The 19,209-nt window shown below is 37.7% G+C and overlaps 1 protein-coding gene across 1 annotated transcript in view; it reads left to right on the top strand.

Moving 5' to 3' along the window:
- The window catches only part of WDR64 (WD repeat domain 64), a 121,867-nt gene that overhangs the window by 72,193 nt on the left and 30,465 nt on the right, over nucleotides 1–19,209 (top strand). The window contains exons 14-19 of the mRNA XM_010836684.1: nucleotides 3,446–3,622; nucleotides 8,625–8,755; nucleotides 11,407–11,508; nucleotides 12,694–12,763; nucleotides 13,674–13,710; nucleotides 14,283–14,425. Coding sequence (XP_010834986.1) covers nucleotides 3,446–3,622; nucleotides 8,625–8,755; nucleotides 11,407–11,508; nucleotides 12,694–12,763; nucleotides 13,674–13,710; nucleotides 14,283–14,425 — 660 coding nt within the window. The remainder of the gene's footprint in view (nucleotides 1–3,445; nucleotides 3,623–8,624; nucleotides 8,756–11,406; nucleotides 11,509–12,693; nucleotides 12,764–13,673; nucleotides 13,711–14,282; nucleotides 14,426–19,209) is intronic.

Genomic DNA, 19,209 nt, shown 5'->3' with positions numbered 1-19,209 from the left:
TAGATGGGGAAACAGTGGAAACAGTGTCAGACTTCATTTTTGGGGGCTCCAAAATCACTGCAGATGGTGATTGCAGCCATGAAATTAAAAGACGCTTACTCCTTGGAAGGAAAGTTATGACCAACCTAGATAGCATATTCAAAAGCAGAGACATTACTTTGCCAACAAAGGTCCGTCTAGTCAAGGCTATGGTTTTTCCAGTGGTCATGTATGGATGTGAGAGTTGGACTGTGAAGAAAGCTGAGAGCCGAAGAATTGATGCTTTTGAACTGTTGTTGGAGAAGACTCTTGAGAGTCCCTTGGACTGTAAGGAGATCCAACCAGTCCATTCTAAAGGAGATCAGTCCTGGGTATTCTTTGGAAGGAATGATGCTAAGGCTGAAACTAGTACTTTGGCCACCTCATGTGAAGAGTTGACTCATTGGAAAAGACTCTGATGCTGGGAGGGATTGGGGGCAGGAAAAAAATGGGACAACAGAGGATGAGATGGCTGGATGGCATCACAGACTCTATGGACGTGAGTTTGGGTGAACTCTGGGAGTTGGTGATGGACAGGGAGGCCTGGCATGCTGTGATTCATGGGGTTGTAAAGAGTTGGACATGACTAAGCGACTGAACTGACTGAACTGCTCAAGTTATCGTACTTCCCAGAAGTTCTAGCTACTCTGGGATCTGTTCTGCATGTTTCGTCTATTCTCTCTAGATTCTAGGCCCATTTAACTACAGTTTTTCTTCTCTCTGGGCTTTGGCTACTAGAAAAATGCAAGAGGTGACAATCCCAAAGGGAGGATATACAGCCATGGTGTTCTTGAGGGTTGGGGTTCAGCATTCCCCACAGCAGTCCTCTGTTGAGACACCATCAGTACACCTTTCTGCTGCCCATTCTCTTCCCAATTCAAAAGTACCAAAGGCTGTTACACACATGTTCAGATACTCCTCTACGTCCTTGGAAGCAAGGAAAACTACACATAAACCATAGCACACATTGCCCCCTCCACACACACCTCTGGGGATTTAAGGATACTTGCGGATGAAACATCACACTCAAATCTCATCCTAGGAGTGTCTCTGAATAAGGGTCCCCCCATGTCCTGGAGAAGGCAATGGCAACCCACTCCAGTACTCTTGCCTGGAGAATCCCATGGACGCAGGAGCCTGGTAGGGTGCAGTCCGTGGGGTCGCTAAGAGTCGGACATGACTGAGCGACTTCACTTTCACTTTCACATGTCCTTTCTTGGTAAAATGAAATAGTAACTCTAAATAAATCTTTTAAAATATTTTTTAAAATTTAGTTTTCTGTGAATTCAGAAAGTCTGAAAGCTACTATCTGAAATGGTTCAGCTAAAACCAGCTAAACATATTAAAACCACTGTAGCCAATTTATCTCATCAAGGGAGCCCATGACCCTAACCTAGCTATTGCTCAGTATATCAATATCTGATCACTATTTGGATATTGCTGAGATTCCTTCTAATCCCATGGTGCAAACACTAAAGAATCAATTAATATATAGGAGTACCATTGGCTCACACTTTTGAATATGAGATAACAGAGATGTTAGGTCTACAACTAGGAACATAAAATTTTTAAAAATAGGAATTTTGTCTAAGAACTAAGGAAAATAAGGCCCCATAAAGATATATGCTTTGTCCAAGGTCTCACTAGAACTAAGACTAGAAACACATTGTCACCATGCCTAGAACCAATATTCTCTTCATTTTACCACAAGTGGCCTTTCAACCTACAAAGATCCCTGCTCTGCCAACAAAATAACCTTTACACAGTAGCTTTTATTCCCATATAAAAGTTGAAAATTCTAAAACTAAAAGCATCTCACCAACAATAACCAACTAGAAAACAGAAAGAATGATGACAATAGCAAATACAAATCAAAGGTACCTAAAACAAATCCAGCAATAACATACAAGGCTCTTGTGGTGGGGATCTTAAAGGACATAAGCACAATCTGAATAAATGGGATATCACAAAGATATCTTCACTACAGTCAAATTAAAAATAAAAACCTGTCTTAGAAAACAAAGTAGAAAAACAAGTCACAGACTGTGAAAAGACAAATGCATGCCAGGTAAATAAGATTAGGAACCAGACTATCAAAAGAAACAACACAAATCCAGAAGAAAAAGAAACAGCCCAACAGAAAATGGACAAAGAACAGATAAGAAAATCAGATGGTTCAAAAATACATGAAAAATACGGTCAACTTACAAAATTAGGAAAATGTGATTAATGTAATTAATAAATTTTAAAAAACTTAAATGTTCTATTTTAAAACTATCAGATAGCCAAAAATAATTTTTAAAAATTCAAATGAAACCAAATTTTGACAAGAATGTTAAGAAAGAACTGGATGCACATATCTTACAATTTAATAATTCTACACCAGGTACATGTGCTAGAAAATATGCCATTTGTCCATAAAAACATGCAGTGAAAAAGTCACAGCCTGAACACTCACCAGTAGGAGAATGGATAAGTAAATAGTCGTATATTCATACAATACTATAAAGCAGTTAAAAATAAATGAACTAGCAGCTGCTGCTGCTGCTGCTGCTGCTGCTAAGTCACTTCAGTCATGTCCAACTCTGTGCGACCCCACAGACGGAAGCCCACCAGATTTCCCCGTCCCTGGGATTCTCCAGGCAAGAACACTGGAATGGGTTATCATTTCCTTCTCCAATGCATGAAAGTGAAAAGTGAGAGAGAAGTTGCTCAGTCGTGTCTGACTCTTAGCGATCCCATGGACTGCAGCCTACCAGGTTCCTCCATCCATTGGATTTTCCAGGCAAGAGTACTGGAGTGGGGTGCCATTGCCCTCTCCAAAATGAACTAGAGTGCCATGTAATTACTTGTATAAATCTCAAAAATAAATTAAGTGAAACAAGCAAGGTGAGTAAGAAACCATAAAGTTTGATATCATTTTATAAAAAGGTTAGAAGCCTGAAAGCAATATCATATCATGTAACATACATATGAAAAGTGTTAGTCACTAGGTCGTGTCTGACACTTTGTGACCCTGTGGGCTGTAACCTCCCAGGCTCCTCTGTCCATGGGATTCTCTACATACTGGAATGGGTTGCCATTTCCTTCTTCAGGGGATATTCTTGACCCAGGGATCAAACATGGGTATCTTGCATTGCAGGTGGATTCTTTACCATCTGAGTTGCCAGGGAAGCTATATATATGACTAATACCTGAATATGGCATGTGGGTATAAACTTTGATGACTAAAACCATATGCGGGTTACTAGTTACCTCTAGAAAGTAAAGAAAGAGGAATTATATTAGTGAGGGACAGGTAAAGCTTAATATCTGATAAAGCTGAGTGGTAAGTATATCACTGTATGTTCTATTTTTCTCTATGCCATTAAAACAGCTCAAAATAGTTAACTGAATTTTTCATGTACTCACTGGATTTCTATTAAAGGGTAAAGAAGATGATATTTACCTTGCGGTGATATGGGAGCTGCCTGATGTTGTGCCTGTCCTACAAAGTGGGAATCGTATTGTGCATCTAAGGGTGTCTACTAAAGAAAGGAGCATGGCTATTCCCTTCCCAGATGTAGAGCTGATAGTTGAGAAAAACTTTTCTCAGCGTGTTGGTGTAAGTTTCTTCTTGAGTTTTTTTCCTTTATATTATGAAAAATTACAAACATATACAAAAGTAGAGAAAATAATACAATGTATTTTCATGTACTGTTAGCCAGCTTCAAAAAGTATCTGTTATGGCCAATTTTTTTCCTCATTATTTCTACCACTTCCTCATGACCACTGTCAATGGATGGATTATTTTGAAGCAAATCCTCAACATTGTGTAACTTTATCCCTAAATATTTCAGTATGTATCTCTAAACAGTAATGACTCAAAAATAGAACAATGGTACCAGTATTTTCTCAAATATTTTCTAAGATAATTTATAAGACATCTTTAATATAATCACATCACAGTTTCCAATTTTCCCAGATCTTCTCATACAATATATACTTCTTACAGTTTGTTTCAACCAGAATCCAATCAAGGCCCATTTGTTGCATTTGGTTGATGTCTCTTTAAAGCTGTAATCATCTTTCCCTATCTTTTTTCCCCTTGTAATTCATTTCTTAACGATACTAGACAATTGGTGCCTGGTTTCTCATTTTCCAGATTTTGCTGACTGCACCCTTGTGGTAAATTGAAGAGGTTCTTTTTTACTTCGTTTAATCTGATAATTATATCTGGTGCATACAGCTTTGATTAAAAAAAAAAAGACTCTATACTACATGGAGGTCACTATAGTACACGTGTCATTACCTCCATCAAAGTTCACATAATTTTTTTTAGGGGGAGGGATGTCAGCAGCCATTAATGATCACTACCTAGGTTTATTATTTCATTCAGAGTTGCCATTTTACCTTACTCTGATTAATTTGTTAGCTGGAATGTGTCTCTAAGCAAAAACTATGATCAACTATTTAGTTGAGGTACAGTTCAGACAGGAAATCAAAGTAACTGACTGACTGTTTTCTTGCATTTATCAGTTTTCAAAGTAAGAAACTGGTTTTCTAGCATCCTACAAAAGTGGTCAGTGCATTTTATTTGTTTAGTATCATTATCAGATCACAAATTTAAATATTCTTGATGTGTTTCAGTCTACTGCATTATTGATTAATTTTTAAATTGTCCCATCTCAAGCTAGTTGGACACTTCAGGTTTCTGAGTTCTTTTGATATGACCCTAGTAGTTCTGGATAAGTTTCAGGTATGACAAGTTTTCAGATTAAATATTTTTAAGTACATGCATCATTTGTCTATTCTTTGTTTATATTTCTATCTAGATTTTTCTTTTTTCTAATGTATTAAAAAGCTCTTTATATATTAGGAATATAAGAATATACACATATATGTAAAATGATTAGGAATATGTATTAGGAATATCAGTCCTCTGTGAGAGAAGTTTCAAATATTTTTTCCCATTTTCTTATTTGTGTTTTCACTTTGTGTATGGTCACTTTTGCCATGGCAATGCTAATTTCTGAGCAGCTTGGTGTAGATGAGGTTTCAACAGTTTTATTAAAAACTACTCTTGAAAATAATCACAGTTATTCTTTCAGCTCCACTCAGGGAGTCCATTAGCATTTCATGTTTTCATCTATCTGAAAATAGCTAGGTTGTTTTAACGTCTCCTAGATTTCGACAAGAAGGGTAAGTTTGGGATCATGTCAAGAGGTCACAAAATTGTTGTTCACATTTTCTGGCTAATTATTATTTCACCATGTTTACATTATATGATTTTAATTAGATTTTCCAATATCAGTTAATAAAATTTCAACTTTTTGTTTTCAGCTTTTATTTTTTAAGCTTCTTATATTGCTCTGGTGATATCACTTATTGATATCTGGTTAATTTTTTTTCTTGCTGTCCTAAATATTGTTTAAAAAATCTAAATAAGGAAAATATATCATCAGACTATTTCTGTTACAGGATATTCTCCGATTTTCAAAATTGTAAGTAGATTGAAAGAAACCAATACTGTTTTCCACACACAGATAAAAAGAAGTATCTCCTGACAAGTCCTTAGTAGTACATCCTTAGAGTTACAGAACCAGGGTCCGTAATGCCCTAATTTAGGATCCTTGAATTCTCTGTCCATGGGTGGACTTCCAGGGGTGTAAAAAGTCTTTGTAATTATAAAATCTCTTTTCTGAATAGTGTATGGTTCATAGGTTTTTCTTTCTCAACATTTCATTATGAAAAATTTCACAAATATAGAACAACTGGCAGCTTTATATAATGAGCACCTATAAAACCCTTCACTTAAAATTTACTCTTTACAAATATTTTGCAATATTTGCTTCATTGCATATGTAGTTACATATTCATCCCCTACTCACCCTTCAATACTCCTTGTTTTTAAAATGTATTTCAAAGTAAGATGATGATATCAGTACATATCATCCCCAGACACATTCAGTATATGTATCTTCAAGTAGAATTTACTATTTATGTTTTTTTAGTAAAATTTAAAAATAATAAAATGCACAGAATTCAAGTGTGCTATTCAATGAATTTGAATAGGAATATATTCAAAACACAATCCAAACCCCATCAAGATAAAACACACTTTTATACCCCTGCCAATCAATACTTGGCCCTCACTCAAGACAACTACTGCTCTAATTTTTTTTAGATTTGTTTTTCCTTCTTCTAGAATGCTATGTAAGTTGAATCACACAGTATATACTAAAATATTCTTTAGTGGGTTTTTAAGACTTTTGTATGTCACTGCATGTATTTTTAATGAGCACCTACTAGGTATCCTGTCCCAGGGGTCATTAACTTACTGAGCTCACTGGGCAGGATGTGGGTTTCATGCCACCATTGTTTTATTGTTTTAGGGCATCTGTATAGTCAAAGCTGTAGTTTTTCCAGTAGTCATGTACAGATGTGAGAACTGGGCCATAAAGAAGGCTGAGCGCCAAAGAACTGATGCTTTTGAATAGCCATGCTAGAGAAGACTCTTGCGAGTCCCTTAGACTGCAAGATCAAACCAGTTGATCTGAAAGGAAATCAACCCTAAATATTCATTGGAAGGACTGTTGCTTAAGCAGAAGATCTAATACTTTGGCCGTCTGATGTGCAGAGCCGACTCACTGGAAAAGACCCTGATTCTGGGAAAGATTGAAGGCAAAAGGAGAAGGGGGCGGTAGAGGATGAGATGGTTAGATAGCATCACCAACTGAATGGACATGAATCTGAGTAAACTCTAGGAGATAGTGGAGGAGAGAGGAGTCTGGTGTGCTGCAGTCCATGGGGTCACAAAGAGTCAGACATGACTTAGCAAATGAACAACGAAAAATGACTGATAAACTGAAAGACATGCTATCTTTCCCCAGAACTCTCAAAACAAAACTCTAATGGAAAATCTAATGACTTCATCCAGATCAACAGGAATTAACATTATGGGATCAGATGAACTGATAAACATGGTTTATAACTTTATGGCTTTTTGGAAAATACACTAGTTTTAATCTTTGTTTTCCAAAAGAAGTTTCCTCTTATGCTATAACTTACAACAAAGTTGATAAGGTATAGCTTTGTAAACAAAGATGTAATCATTGTTTTAATCTGTTCTTCATTTCCAAATGTGTTTTGTGCCTCCATGCTGCCCTATGACTTTGTTAATATTACTAGCTGTATTACTTATATCCTGTCTATTTCATAAGGTTGTTGTCTCTTACTGTATCCAACTTATAACTAGGCCCTGTGACAAAACTAATGATGGCTAAACATTTTGAGGAAATAGATCACATTTATGACACATAAAATAATTCTAATAGTGTGATTCTAGGTACGGAAAGAAGCAATAAGGTGAAAACATTTCCTGGATCATAATGGACTAGTAAGACAGAGGATCCAGAGAATCTTTAATTATCAACAGAACCTAATCCAGAAATTAACATCCAAAGTGGCATATCAACAAAAATTTTTGCCAAATCTAAAAAGAATGTCCTAGCACCATGGGACAAAAATTGGTCATGAAATGAGCAGGTATTGCTCAAACTTTGGACCAAGGTGAAGAACTGAGAAATAAAATATTATCTGCCATATCAATAAAAAAAGATATCACAGTCATCAGTGATTGTAGCCAACTCTGACGGTGAGCTGGTAAGTCCTGAGGGAACTCAGGAAGGAAAGGAAGAATACTTACCATCTAGCAGCCATCAGACTGCAGCCACTTCTGATGGTGAGCCCTGAGGGAACTCAGAATGTGAAAACAGGATACTGGCCCCAGATAGCTGAGGTGCATATCAAAGGAATGAACAGAGCCCAGACTCTTGCATCTTCTCATATATAGAAAAGTGTTAAATTCCTTAAATTGAGTTTTCTTTTATTAACTGTAATCTTTTGTGTCCTTTGTTGGATAATTCCTATATATCCTAGCTTCCTCCTCACTTCCTTGGAGCAGTTTCCCCAGGATTACTTAAGATGCTATCTCCTGGACGTCTGTCAAACAAAACATAAATTCTCAAAAAAAAAAAAAAATTGTATGTAATTAACATTTTATCTGAATTAACAGTTATCTGAATGCTTGAATTTTATTAAAAATTTCTCTGGGTTTACTGACATTCTGTTTAACTATATATCCCAAGAACCTAACATAGTAGGTATCAAAAAATACTTGAGGCAAGACAACTGAAATATATCAAGTAGCACTGGCAAAAGAAGTCCCTAGTGATATTTAGAAAAAGCTTTCATAGAGTAGCATGGAGCAGAAGCTAGGCCATGGGTGAAAGGAAGGTCAGCAAGTTAGAAGAGCTAATATAGAATATTCTTTCAAGAAGTTTGAAGAGAAGAGAAAGATGGGAAGGTAATTTAATGGTTGATAGTTTAGGCTGAAGGAAGAAGACAACAGATGAGTATATTTTTTCTTGCTTTATTAAATTCTACAAATTAAAGTATTTTATGCCAAAATAATTTAGATTTTACTAAATTTCATGCTTTAGGATTTAAATATATACTTTTTTTGGTTTAAGTTAATGAGAGAGCAAAGTATACACATTGTCTTTGCACGGTGCTTAGATACTGTGTTCATGATGGTCACTGGGTCTGTTTCTTTCCCTCTTCAGAATCCTGCTGTTAGTATAGAAGTGAACTGCATCGATCTATTACAAATAGAAGGATATAATTTGATAGCTGCTGGAACCTTAAATGGTGTGATCATCTTATGGAATTTTGTAACATCAACTGTCAAAGAAGTGTGAGTTGAATTGTTTCCTTAAATACTATATTCATTTCCTTAAAAAGCTGCACTGCAGAAGAGTCAAAGTAACATTCATTACTTTAAAAAAAAAAAAAAGCAATACATAAAAGTGATGATAATTTTCTCAAGGAGGCTTTCCTGGAGGTTATCTTTATAAGCAGGGTATGTACTAAGTGTTTAAATCCCATAATGATATGAATAAAGTAAACCTTTATTATTTGTATTCCCAAGTGCTTTTACATTTACTCTTCTTGAGTATGTACTAGAGTATGTACTTTATGTACAAAGAGTATGTACTAAAGTTAGTATATGCTTTCCATGTATAATCTTGTCCAAATACATAACTTTAACAAATATTTAAAATATGTAGTAATTTTAAACAATAATCTAAGAGTTTCAAGCACACATATCCAATTGCCTATTAGCAATTACCATATGGATGACTAACAAGACCCTTAAAGTCCCCCATGCCCAAGATTTCCTCCCAATCTACCGTCCCCCATCTTGTCTGGTATTCCCAGTGACACCAGCGTCAAATGGTGAGAGGTAATTAAGATGGGTTTTCCTTCTCATTCACCACTCCAACACATCCAGTTTATTGGGGTGGTCAAAAAGTTCTTTTGGGTTTTTCCATAAGCTCTTATGGAAAAAGAGCTCCACCCAATACTACAGGGCAGTACTAACAAGGGCATTACATATTCAATTCTACATCTCAACCAACTAGATTTGCTCTGTTCCACAAAATTTACCCTCCCCTGGAAATCTAGTTCTAAATATGCTTACCATTGGTTATAAGGGATATAATTTAACATTGTATTATTTGTTATGGATGGGTTAAAAATAATAACCTTTCCTCAGTTGTGTAATTGGGCTCTAAGTAAGGGCCGTATATCACCCTATATCTAGAGAGTTTCTAAAGTTGTACTTCAAGGTATAAGATGGCCAAGAACCTTAACAATGAATTAAAAATAAAATCAATTCTATTTAAGCATTTGGGGGAAGGAAAGAGGTATAAAGGAGAAGAGAGTCAGAGAAGACAGGGGAAAAGAAGAAGAAAAAGCGAAAGAAATCTCTGCCTCTCCTAGCTACAGTACCTGCATATGTCTTCCTGGACTCTATGCCCCTTTTCAGTCCATGTCAGAGTTTTTACTTTTAGCCAAGTTTTGGGAGGAAATATTCCTTTCTTTTTGGGACTCTGGGTATGCTTTTCTTTGAACCTTAAGCTGAAGTAGCTGTTTCTGCAAACCCCTCCTCTTTACCTCAGCCCAGGGTCTGCTGGGCCCTGCCCCTAGAATTCCTGTCATCCTTCAGTTCCTTTCCTCCAATCCTTGCTTTTCTCACAGACTGTATACATGTCACTTTATTCCTAAATAATAACACCACACAATTCCTCATCTTCTTATTAATACAGTTTTCACACTGTGTCAGCTTATGTATGACTCACTATTTTGGGAAAGCAGCTACTAGACTAAAAATGCAAAGACCATAACCTACTGCCACAGCTTAAAAGAGATTGCAGCTCCCCTGAGAATATTCCCAGTTCAAAGGTGGAGATTCTTCTTGAATCTATTCTTGAAGGGCTAGGCAGTTTGCCAAGGGATGCATGCAAATCCAGCACCCAAAGAAGAATAACTGACTACAATGGGTCATACAGTGTCCTCTTCCCACAAAAAGGTGATTATATTAAAACAATTGATTTAGAATCACTGGAGTATTTTGCAAAACATATAATTTAACTGTCCAAAGTAATCCAGGTCCAGTTTAAAGACTCTAAAGTTAAGGATGGCCATCTCTACCTCTACCTCAAACTTTGTCTAACAGCCCTTCACCAGTCAGGAGAAATAGTCCTTCTTTTTCTGTTCCAAGTCCTATGCTTTTTTGAGGGTGCAAACTAGAAATTGTTATTGCTAATGAATAATCCACTTTACCATGCAGTTCACTTGCGGAGCAGAAATACATAAAAAGTTGGAGCTCAACAAGTCATCAAATTTGCAGTCTCCTCCTTTGAGCTTGGTTCACTCCCCAGCAGGTCCTTCATCACTTGTCCATCCAAATTAGGAGAGGTAATTTTCACTAAAGGAAAAAGAACAGTTTGTTACAACATCTATTTCCTATAAGGAATATCAAACATGGCTTTAAAAGCCTACTATGAAGTGCCAGGGCAGATGGTGGGGGACCAGCCTTCTGCTTCCATGAGACTACCTAGGAAGGTGTTTTTGGGAATCTGAGTCAATTGGAGACTGGAGCAGGAAGAATAGTGTGATTACTGAATTACCTGCTTTCCTTTTCCGCTTAATTATAAGGTGCTTGAGGGTAGTAACTACATTTTATTCTAATTTCTCACTGTACTTATTTAAAGAGTAGAAATCTATTCTTTAAACTGTATGAAACTTCCAGGAGGTTGTATAAGTTCACTCTCTGAACTAATAGACAAACTGATTGAATTAAAAGACTTCTAAACACTAAAAGATCATGTTGTTATATAGATGTTTATTAAGAAAGAATTCAAATGCTATACTTTTGGGTTTTCTCTCCATGTTCAATGATAATCAACATTTCAGGAGTTGATTACCTCTGCGTGGAATATATAATAATGTACGTTACCTTATTTGTAAATTTTTATCTTGTGAATGTATGCTTATTCCTAGGTATAGACCAGAAGATTGCTTCACTATAGACCCTGATTTGGACCCTAAACGCTTTAGAATTAATGACATACTATTTCTCTTTCGTAATCCTGAATGTGTAAGGTAACTCAGCACTTACTGATCAAGAAATACTGTCTGGGACTTAAGTGGATGATATAAAAAGAGTTCTCCTCATCCCAGCATTTAGGAAGGTACAGTTGAGAGAAGGGTCTTCCCAGGTGGCACTAGTGGTAAAGCTTCCACCTGACAATGCAAGAGATGCAGGAGATGCGGGTTCGATCCCTGGGGCCAGAAGATCCCCTGGAGGAGGAAGATGGCAACCCACTCTAGTATTGTTGCTTGAAAAATTCCATGGACAAGAGGAACCTGGTGGGCTACGGTCCACGGGTCACAAAGAGTCAGACACAACTGAATGACTGAGCACACACACACACAACTGAGGGGAGATATATTTGGACTGACATACTTGGCTTCAGCTTTCTTCCCTATTACTGTTTTTGTAAATGGGTGGCCCTAGGGGGATCTAATTGCCGTGTGGTTATCCAGTTTCCCCTTACCATTTCAGTCCCACAGCAGAGAGGAAAACTGCTCACTTGACCCCACTTGCAGCTAAAATACAACTCTATCAGCACTGATATAAAGCAGAAAAAAAAAGATTTATAGGGAAAATATGAAAGATCATATGGAAGCAGGTTTCATATGACATCCGCTATAACTGAGCAATCATCATCCATTCCAAGACAGCAGGGGATTTTTTTTTTTTTTAAGTTTAAGAAAGGTGTTTTTCCTATTTATATTTGCCTGAGAGCTCTGATTTCAATAGGCAACGAAAAACACATCTCTGGAGAGAAATCAAAGGCTTCTGTACTATCTCATCATCCAGAAGTGAGCCAGAATATAACATCTTCCTTACTCCTTGACTTGAAATGTTCTGAGAATATTTTGAGGACCTCATCTGTATATATCTGCACCAGAACACTAAGCCAGTTTTCAGCCCATTGTAGCAGAATTAGAAACTATAGAGCAGAAGTTACTAGGTTTTCCAAGCCTCCTCACAGCCACCTCACTCCTCACCATTTCAGTGTCAGAGCCTCTGGGACTAAATGTAGCCTTAACAGTGGGAAAGAACAGATTTTTATTTCCTACACCTGAGCAGTATCCACACTAAAATCCAGAGATGCTAAAAAAAAAAAGTAACCAGCTTAAATTAAAACAGAGGAGAGCACCTTCTGAGTATGAAAAAATATCTTAACTTTTCCTCCTTGGGCTTCCTCCCTCTCCTTATAGGAGATCAAGTCAGGATTCTATATGTTCTTCATCCCAGTGTGATTCTAGCAAGGGTCCACAGAGTAGCAAGGTAAGCAAGAGAAAAGGAGAGTGTGCCTTCTTGTTATTGCCAATGTTGGCTCAATAATTTGTTGCACGTAGTAGGTAAAATCTTTTTTATTTTCCCTAAAAAGCAATGTCTAAACTGTTTTTATCTTTTTTCCCACTATTTTTCAAGGCTTTCCTATATGCAATAATAAATAAATAAATTTATTTATTTCATGAATAAAATAAATTACATAGGCTATTTTTATGTTCATTAAATAATAATTTTAGACTATCTCTTTTGCTAAAAAGTATTATATACATTTCACAGAGGAAAGAGACAGCATGTGATTATGTTACAACACAATGTAATGAAATGGTTTTCAAACTGTGTTCTTGGTTTCATATTTTATATTTTTTTATACATTTTTATTTCTAGTTAAGATTTTGTTTGAAGGAAAGTTTTCACTGTATAAATTATTTTAAAAGCACTAGCAAAAAAGAAAAAAAAAAAAATAAAAGCACTAGCATAGTGGAAATAATCAGCTTGTAAGGATGTGTAAAACAGACTTGTACTTAAATCCAAGCTTTAGAGATGTCACTTAACCTCTGAGTTTCCATTTCTTCAGCAATACAAAAAGGGAATAGTAGAACCTAACTGGTATGGTTGTTAATGGAATTAGAGACATTATACACCAAGAATGTAGCAAGCTCTAGGTATTTAATTACTCTCGTTATTATGCTACACTGGAGCCACTAGGAAAAGGCTGTGTTATAAATACCCTACTTATAAACATGAAAATCACTGCAATGCATCTTTTCAAAGAATTAATTGTAAAGTAACTTTAAAGTTAATGCTTGGAGATATAAATTTAACTATGACAAAAATCTATTCATTCAGTGTATCACATTTCCTTACAATACCATAAATATTCTCTTTTTCTCCCCGAATTCAGGGAAGCAAACAGAGCATACATGAGAGTGAGGTTAAAGGTTAGTATGAAATCGCCTCCCTTTCTTCACTTCTTTGCCACAGGGAGTTTAGGTGAGACTACTTAGAATTAATGTATATTCTTTTTTGTGAATAAATGCTGAGGTGCTATAGGATTCAGTCATCTAAGAGGCAGAGTTTACATTATTATGATGCTTTTATAACTATGAACTTTAGATTTAAAAAATCCAAAGTACTACTGAGCTTCTTAGTCTCCAGCCTGCTGCCCTGAAGCTTATACTAGATTCATAAGCCTTTTTTGACTGTATAGGACTCATACTGGATGTATACCTAGTTTTAACTACCATGTACAGTACAGAGGCTTTTGTAATAGAACCCAAAATGAGCTCTTTTAGTTTTTTCCAGTAATACAGGATTCCATTTGTTAAAGGTTTTTTGTTCTCTGCACTGACTGAAGTTCTCTAAGATTTAAAAAAAATTTTTTTTTTTTTAATTCTAGGGAAAAGAATGTGAGTTTTTTTTTCTATTTTCCTACTTGCTTCCTCTTTTATATTCTATAAAATTTGAAATGCCAAGTACAACAAACACTGGTAACTCACTAATTTTCCAACAGGTGAGCAAACAGATGTTGCTGTGAGAGAGCAACAGCCAGCGGACAAAAAGCCTCCCGGAGGCACCAATGAAACAGATGCTCAACCACCACCTATCCTCGTCACTGCACATGAGGACGGACATCTCCGCTTGTGGACTATGGAGGTCAGGGCCTGTCATTTACCTGGAACAGCAAAGAACGGGAAAGATAAAAAGGATTATTGAATAAACCTTAGCCCCCTAAGGTTCGATATAGCATCTAATTTTATTAGTGTTCAATCTTCTAGCCAAATGGCTGGTTTTGCAGTCTACTCACTGAAAATACTACTCAAAAATTTAGGTCAATTTTGTAACTCAAAAGATCAAATCATCGAAACTGCTAAGACAACTACTGTATTTCCGATCTTTCTTTACATTGAGCTACAAATACATCTCACTATATATTTCATTGGATATTTAAATAATCAGTTCAGTCACTCAGTAGTGTCCAAGTCTTTGCAGCCCCATGGACTGCAGCATACCAGGCCTCCCTGTCCATCAAAAACTCCCGGAGCTTACTCAAACTCATGTCCATCAAGTCAATGATGCCATCCAACCATCTCATCCTCTGTCATCCCCTTCTCCTCCCATCTTCAATCTTTCCCAATATCAGGGGTCTTTTCCAACGAGTCAGTTCTTCACATCAGCTGGCCAAAGTATTGGAGTTTCAGCTTCAGCATTAGTCCTTCCGATGAATACTCAGGACTGATTTCCTTTAGGATGGACTGGTTGGATCTCCTTGCAGTCCAAGGGACTCTCAAGAGTCTTTTCCAACACAACAGTTCAAAAGCATCAATTCTTTGGTGCTCAGCTTTCTTTATAGTCCAACTCTCCCATCCATACATGACTACTGGATGGACCTTTGTTGGCAAAGTAATGTCTCTGCTTTTTAATATGCTGTCTAGGTGGGTCATAGCTTTTCTTCTAAGGAGCAAGCATTTTTAAATTTCATGGCTGCAGTCACTGTCTGCAGTGATTTTGGAGCCAAAAAAATAAAATAAAATAAAATAAAGTCTGTCATTATTTCCATTGTTTCCCCATGGACTTACCATGAAGTAATGGAGATGAAGTCATGAAGATGGCAGAGTAGAAGGATGTGTGCTCATCCTCTCCTATGAAAACTCCAAAATTACAACTCACTGCTGAACAACCATCAACAGGAGAACGTTGGATCCCACCAAAAAAAGATACCCAACGTCCAAGGGCATAGGAGAAGCCCCAGCAAGATTGTAGGAGGTGTGAAATCACATTTAGAATTGAACCCCTTACCTGCCAGAGATGCTTGGAGGGTTCAAACAAACCTTGTGCACACCAGGGCTCAGAGACTCCACAGAGACTGAGCCAGAACTGTGTTTGACTGTATTCTGTGGAGACAGCAGTGGAGTGCACCAGGGGCAGGGGGTCTGGGTGCAGTCAATGTGGGTATGGCATAGGGCATAAGCCCTCTTGGAGAAGGTCACCATTAACCCCACCATAGAGCTGCCAGATCTTACGCAGGACTGGGGAAACAGACACTTGGAGGGCACAAATAAAACCTTGTGCACACCAGGACCCAGGAGAAAGGAGCAGTGATCCCACAAGAGACTGACCCAGATTTGCCCATGAGTGCCCAGGAGTCTCTGGTGGAGGTGTGGGTCAGTGGTAGCCTGCTGCAGGGTTGGGGGCACTGAGTGCAGCAATGCCTGCATGGGACCTTTTGAAGGAGGTCACCATTATCTTCAATATCTCCACCATAGTTTGGCCTCAGGTCAAACAACAGGGAAGGAACACAGCCCATCCATCAACACGAAATTAGATTAAAGATTTACTGAGCATGGCCCTGCCCATCCAGTCAGTTTCTCCCATCAGGAAGCTTCTATAAGCCTCTTATCCCTATCCCACAGAGGGCAGGCAGAATGAAAACCACAATCACAGAAAACTCACTGATCACATGGACCACAGCCTTGTCTAACTCAGTGAAACTATGAGCCATGCCGTGTAGGGCCACCCAAGACAGATGAGTCATAGTGGAGAGTTTTGACAAAACATGGTCCACTGGAGAAGGGAATATCAAACCACTTCAGCATTCTTGCCTTGAGAACCCCGTGAAGAGTGTGAAAAGGCAAAAAGATAGGACACTGAAAGATGAACTTCCCAGGCTGGTAGGTGCCCAATATGCTACTGGAGATCAGTGGAGAAATAACTCCAGAAAGAATGAAGAGATGGAGCCAAAGCAAAAACAACACCCAGTTGGGGATGTGACTGGTGATGGAAGTAAAGTCCAATGCTGTAAAGAGCAATATTGCATAGGAACCTGGAATGTTCAGTCCATGAATCAAGACAAATTGGAAGTGGTCAAACAGGAGATGGCAAGAGTGAACATTGACATTTTAGGAATCAGTGAACTAAAATGGACCAGAATGGGTGAATTTAACTCAGGTAACCATTGTATCTACCACTGTGGGCAAGAATCCCTTAGAAGAAATGGAGTAGACATCATTGTCAACAAAAGAGTCCGAAATGCAGTACTTGGATGCAATCTCAGAAACAGACAGAATGATCTCTTTGTTTCCAAGGCAAACCATTCACTATCACAGTAATGCAAGTCTATGCCCTGACCAATAATGCTGAAGAAGCTGAAGTTGAATGGTTCTATGAAGACCTACAAGACCTTTTAGAACTAACACCGAAAAAGATGTCCTTTTCAGTATAGGGGATTGGAATGCTAAAGTAGGAAGTCAAGAGATATCTGGAGTAACAGGCAAATTTGGCCTTGGAGTACAATATGAAGCAGGTCAAAGGCTAACAGAGTTTTGCCAAGAGAACGCACTGGTCATAGCAAACACCCTCTTCCAACAACACAAGAGAAGACTCTACACATGGACATCACAGATGGTCAAAACCAAAATCAGATTGATTATACTCTTTGCAGCCAAAGATGGAAAAGCTCTACACAGTCAGCAAAAACAAGACCAGGAGCTGACTGTGGCTCAGATCATGAACTCCTTATTGCCAAATTCAGACTTAAATTGAAGAAAGTAGGGAAAACCACAAGACCATTCAGGTATGATCTAAACCAAATCCTTTATTATTATACAATAGAAGTGAGAAATAGATTCAAGGGATTAGATCTGATAGAGTCCCTGAAGAACTACGGATAGAGCTTAATGACATTGTACAGGAGGCAATGATCAAGACCATCCCCAAGAAAAAGAAACGCAAAAAGGTAAAATGGTTGTCTGAGGAAGCCTTACAAATAGCTGAGAAAAGAAAAGACATGAAAGGCAGAGGAGAAAAGGAAAGATATACCCATTTGAATGCAGAGTTCCAAAGAATAGCAAGGAGAGATAAGAAAGCCCTCCTCAATGATCAATGCAGAGAAATAAAGGAAAACAATAGAACAGGAAAGACTAGAGATCTCTTCAAGAAAATTAGAGATACCAAGGGAACATTTCATGCAAAGATGGGCACAATAAAGGACAGAAATGGTATGGGCCTAATAGAAGCAGGAGATATTAAAAAGAGGTGGCAAGAATACACAGAAGACTATACAAAAAAGATCTTCATGACTCAGATAACCAGGATGGTGTGATCACTCACCTAGAATCAGACATCCTGGAATGTGAAGTCAAGTGGGCCTTAGGAAGCATCACTATGAACAAAGCTAGTGGAGGTGATGGAATTCCAGCTGAGCTGCTTCAAATCTGAAAAGATGATGCTGTGAAAGTAACTACACTCAATATGCCAGCAAATCTGGAAAACTCACCAGTGGCCACAGGACTGGAAAAGGTCAGTTTTCATTCCAAACCCAAAGAAAGGCACTGCCAAAGAATGCTCAAACTACTGCACAATTGCACTCAACTCACACTAGCAAAGTAATGCTCAAAATTCTCCAAGCCAGGCTTCAACAGTATGTGAACTGTGAACTTCCAGACATTCAAGCTGGATTTAGAAAAGGCAGAGGAACCAGAGATCAAATTGCCAACATCTGTTGGATCATTGAAAAAGCAAGAGAGTTCCAGAAAAACATCTATTTCTGCTTTATTGACTATGCCAAAGCCTTTGACTGTGTGGATCACAATAAACTGTGGAAAATTCTGAAAGAGATGGGAATACCAGACCACCTGACCTGCCTCCTGAGAAATATGTATGCACATCAGGAATCACAGAACTGGACATGGAACAACAGACTGGTTCCAAATTGGGAAAGGCGTACATCAAGGCTGTATATTGTCACCGTGCTTATTTAACTTATATGCAGAATACATCATGGAAATGTCGGGCTGGATGAAGCACATGCTCCATCAAGCACATGGAATCAAGATTGCTAGGAGAAATATCAATAATCTCAGATACAGAGATGACACCACCCTTGTGGCAGAAAGTGAAGAACTAAAGAGCCTCTTGATGAAATGAAAGAGGAGAGTGAAAAAGTTGGCTTAAAACAGCATTCAGAAAACTAAGATTTAAATAACATATAATATTAATGATGAATACATCATTAAACAGTGTAAGAACACTGAAATGTGGACTATACATGAAATTTTAGCTTTCCAAGCTACTGGAAGAAGTTATTACATTATATTGAGGGTCCTAAACACTTTACAATGAAGGGATAACTTTCATTTACTGAAAGACTTTAAATGATTGGGGGTGGAAAGTAGGGCAGGGGGTTTGAAATGACAGAAGTAAGGATTTGAGTAGACTGATGATGGTGAACAGCAAGGGAGATGGCATCACTTATCGGATTCCTCTCTAGAGGGAAACTCAGAAAACAGCAAGTTTTGTATGGCAGATAGGTTCAACAACACAGGACAGCATACCGTCTGCTGTATAAAGCCTCCAACTGATCAGTTGATTCTAACTTATTAGTGAGAAACTCTTGATTCCTGGTGGCTCAGATGGTAAAGCATCTGCCTACAATGTGGGAG

This window comes from Bison bison, unplaced genomic scaffold (genome assembly GCF_000754665.1).
Source record: "Bison bison bison isolate TAMUID 2011002044 unplaced genomic scaffold, Bison_UMD1.0 scf7180017864064, whole genome shotgun sequence".
In the NCBI taxonomy this organism is placed as follows: Eukaryota; Metazoa; Chordata; class Mammalia; order Artiodactyla; family Bovidae; genus Bison; species Bison bison.
Note: the sequence above shows the minus strand (reverse complement) of the source record. Positions and strands in the feature narration are given on the sequence as shown.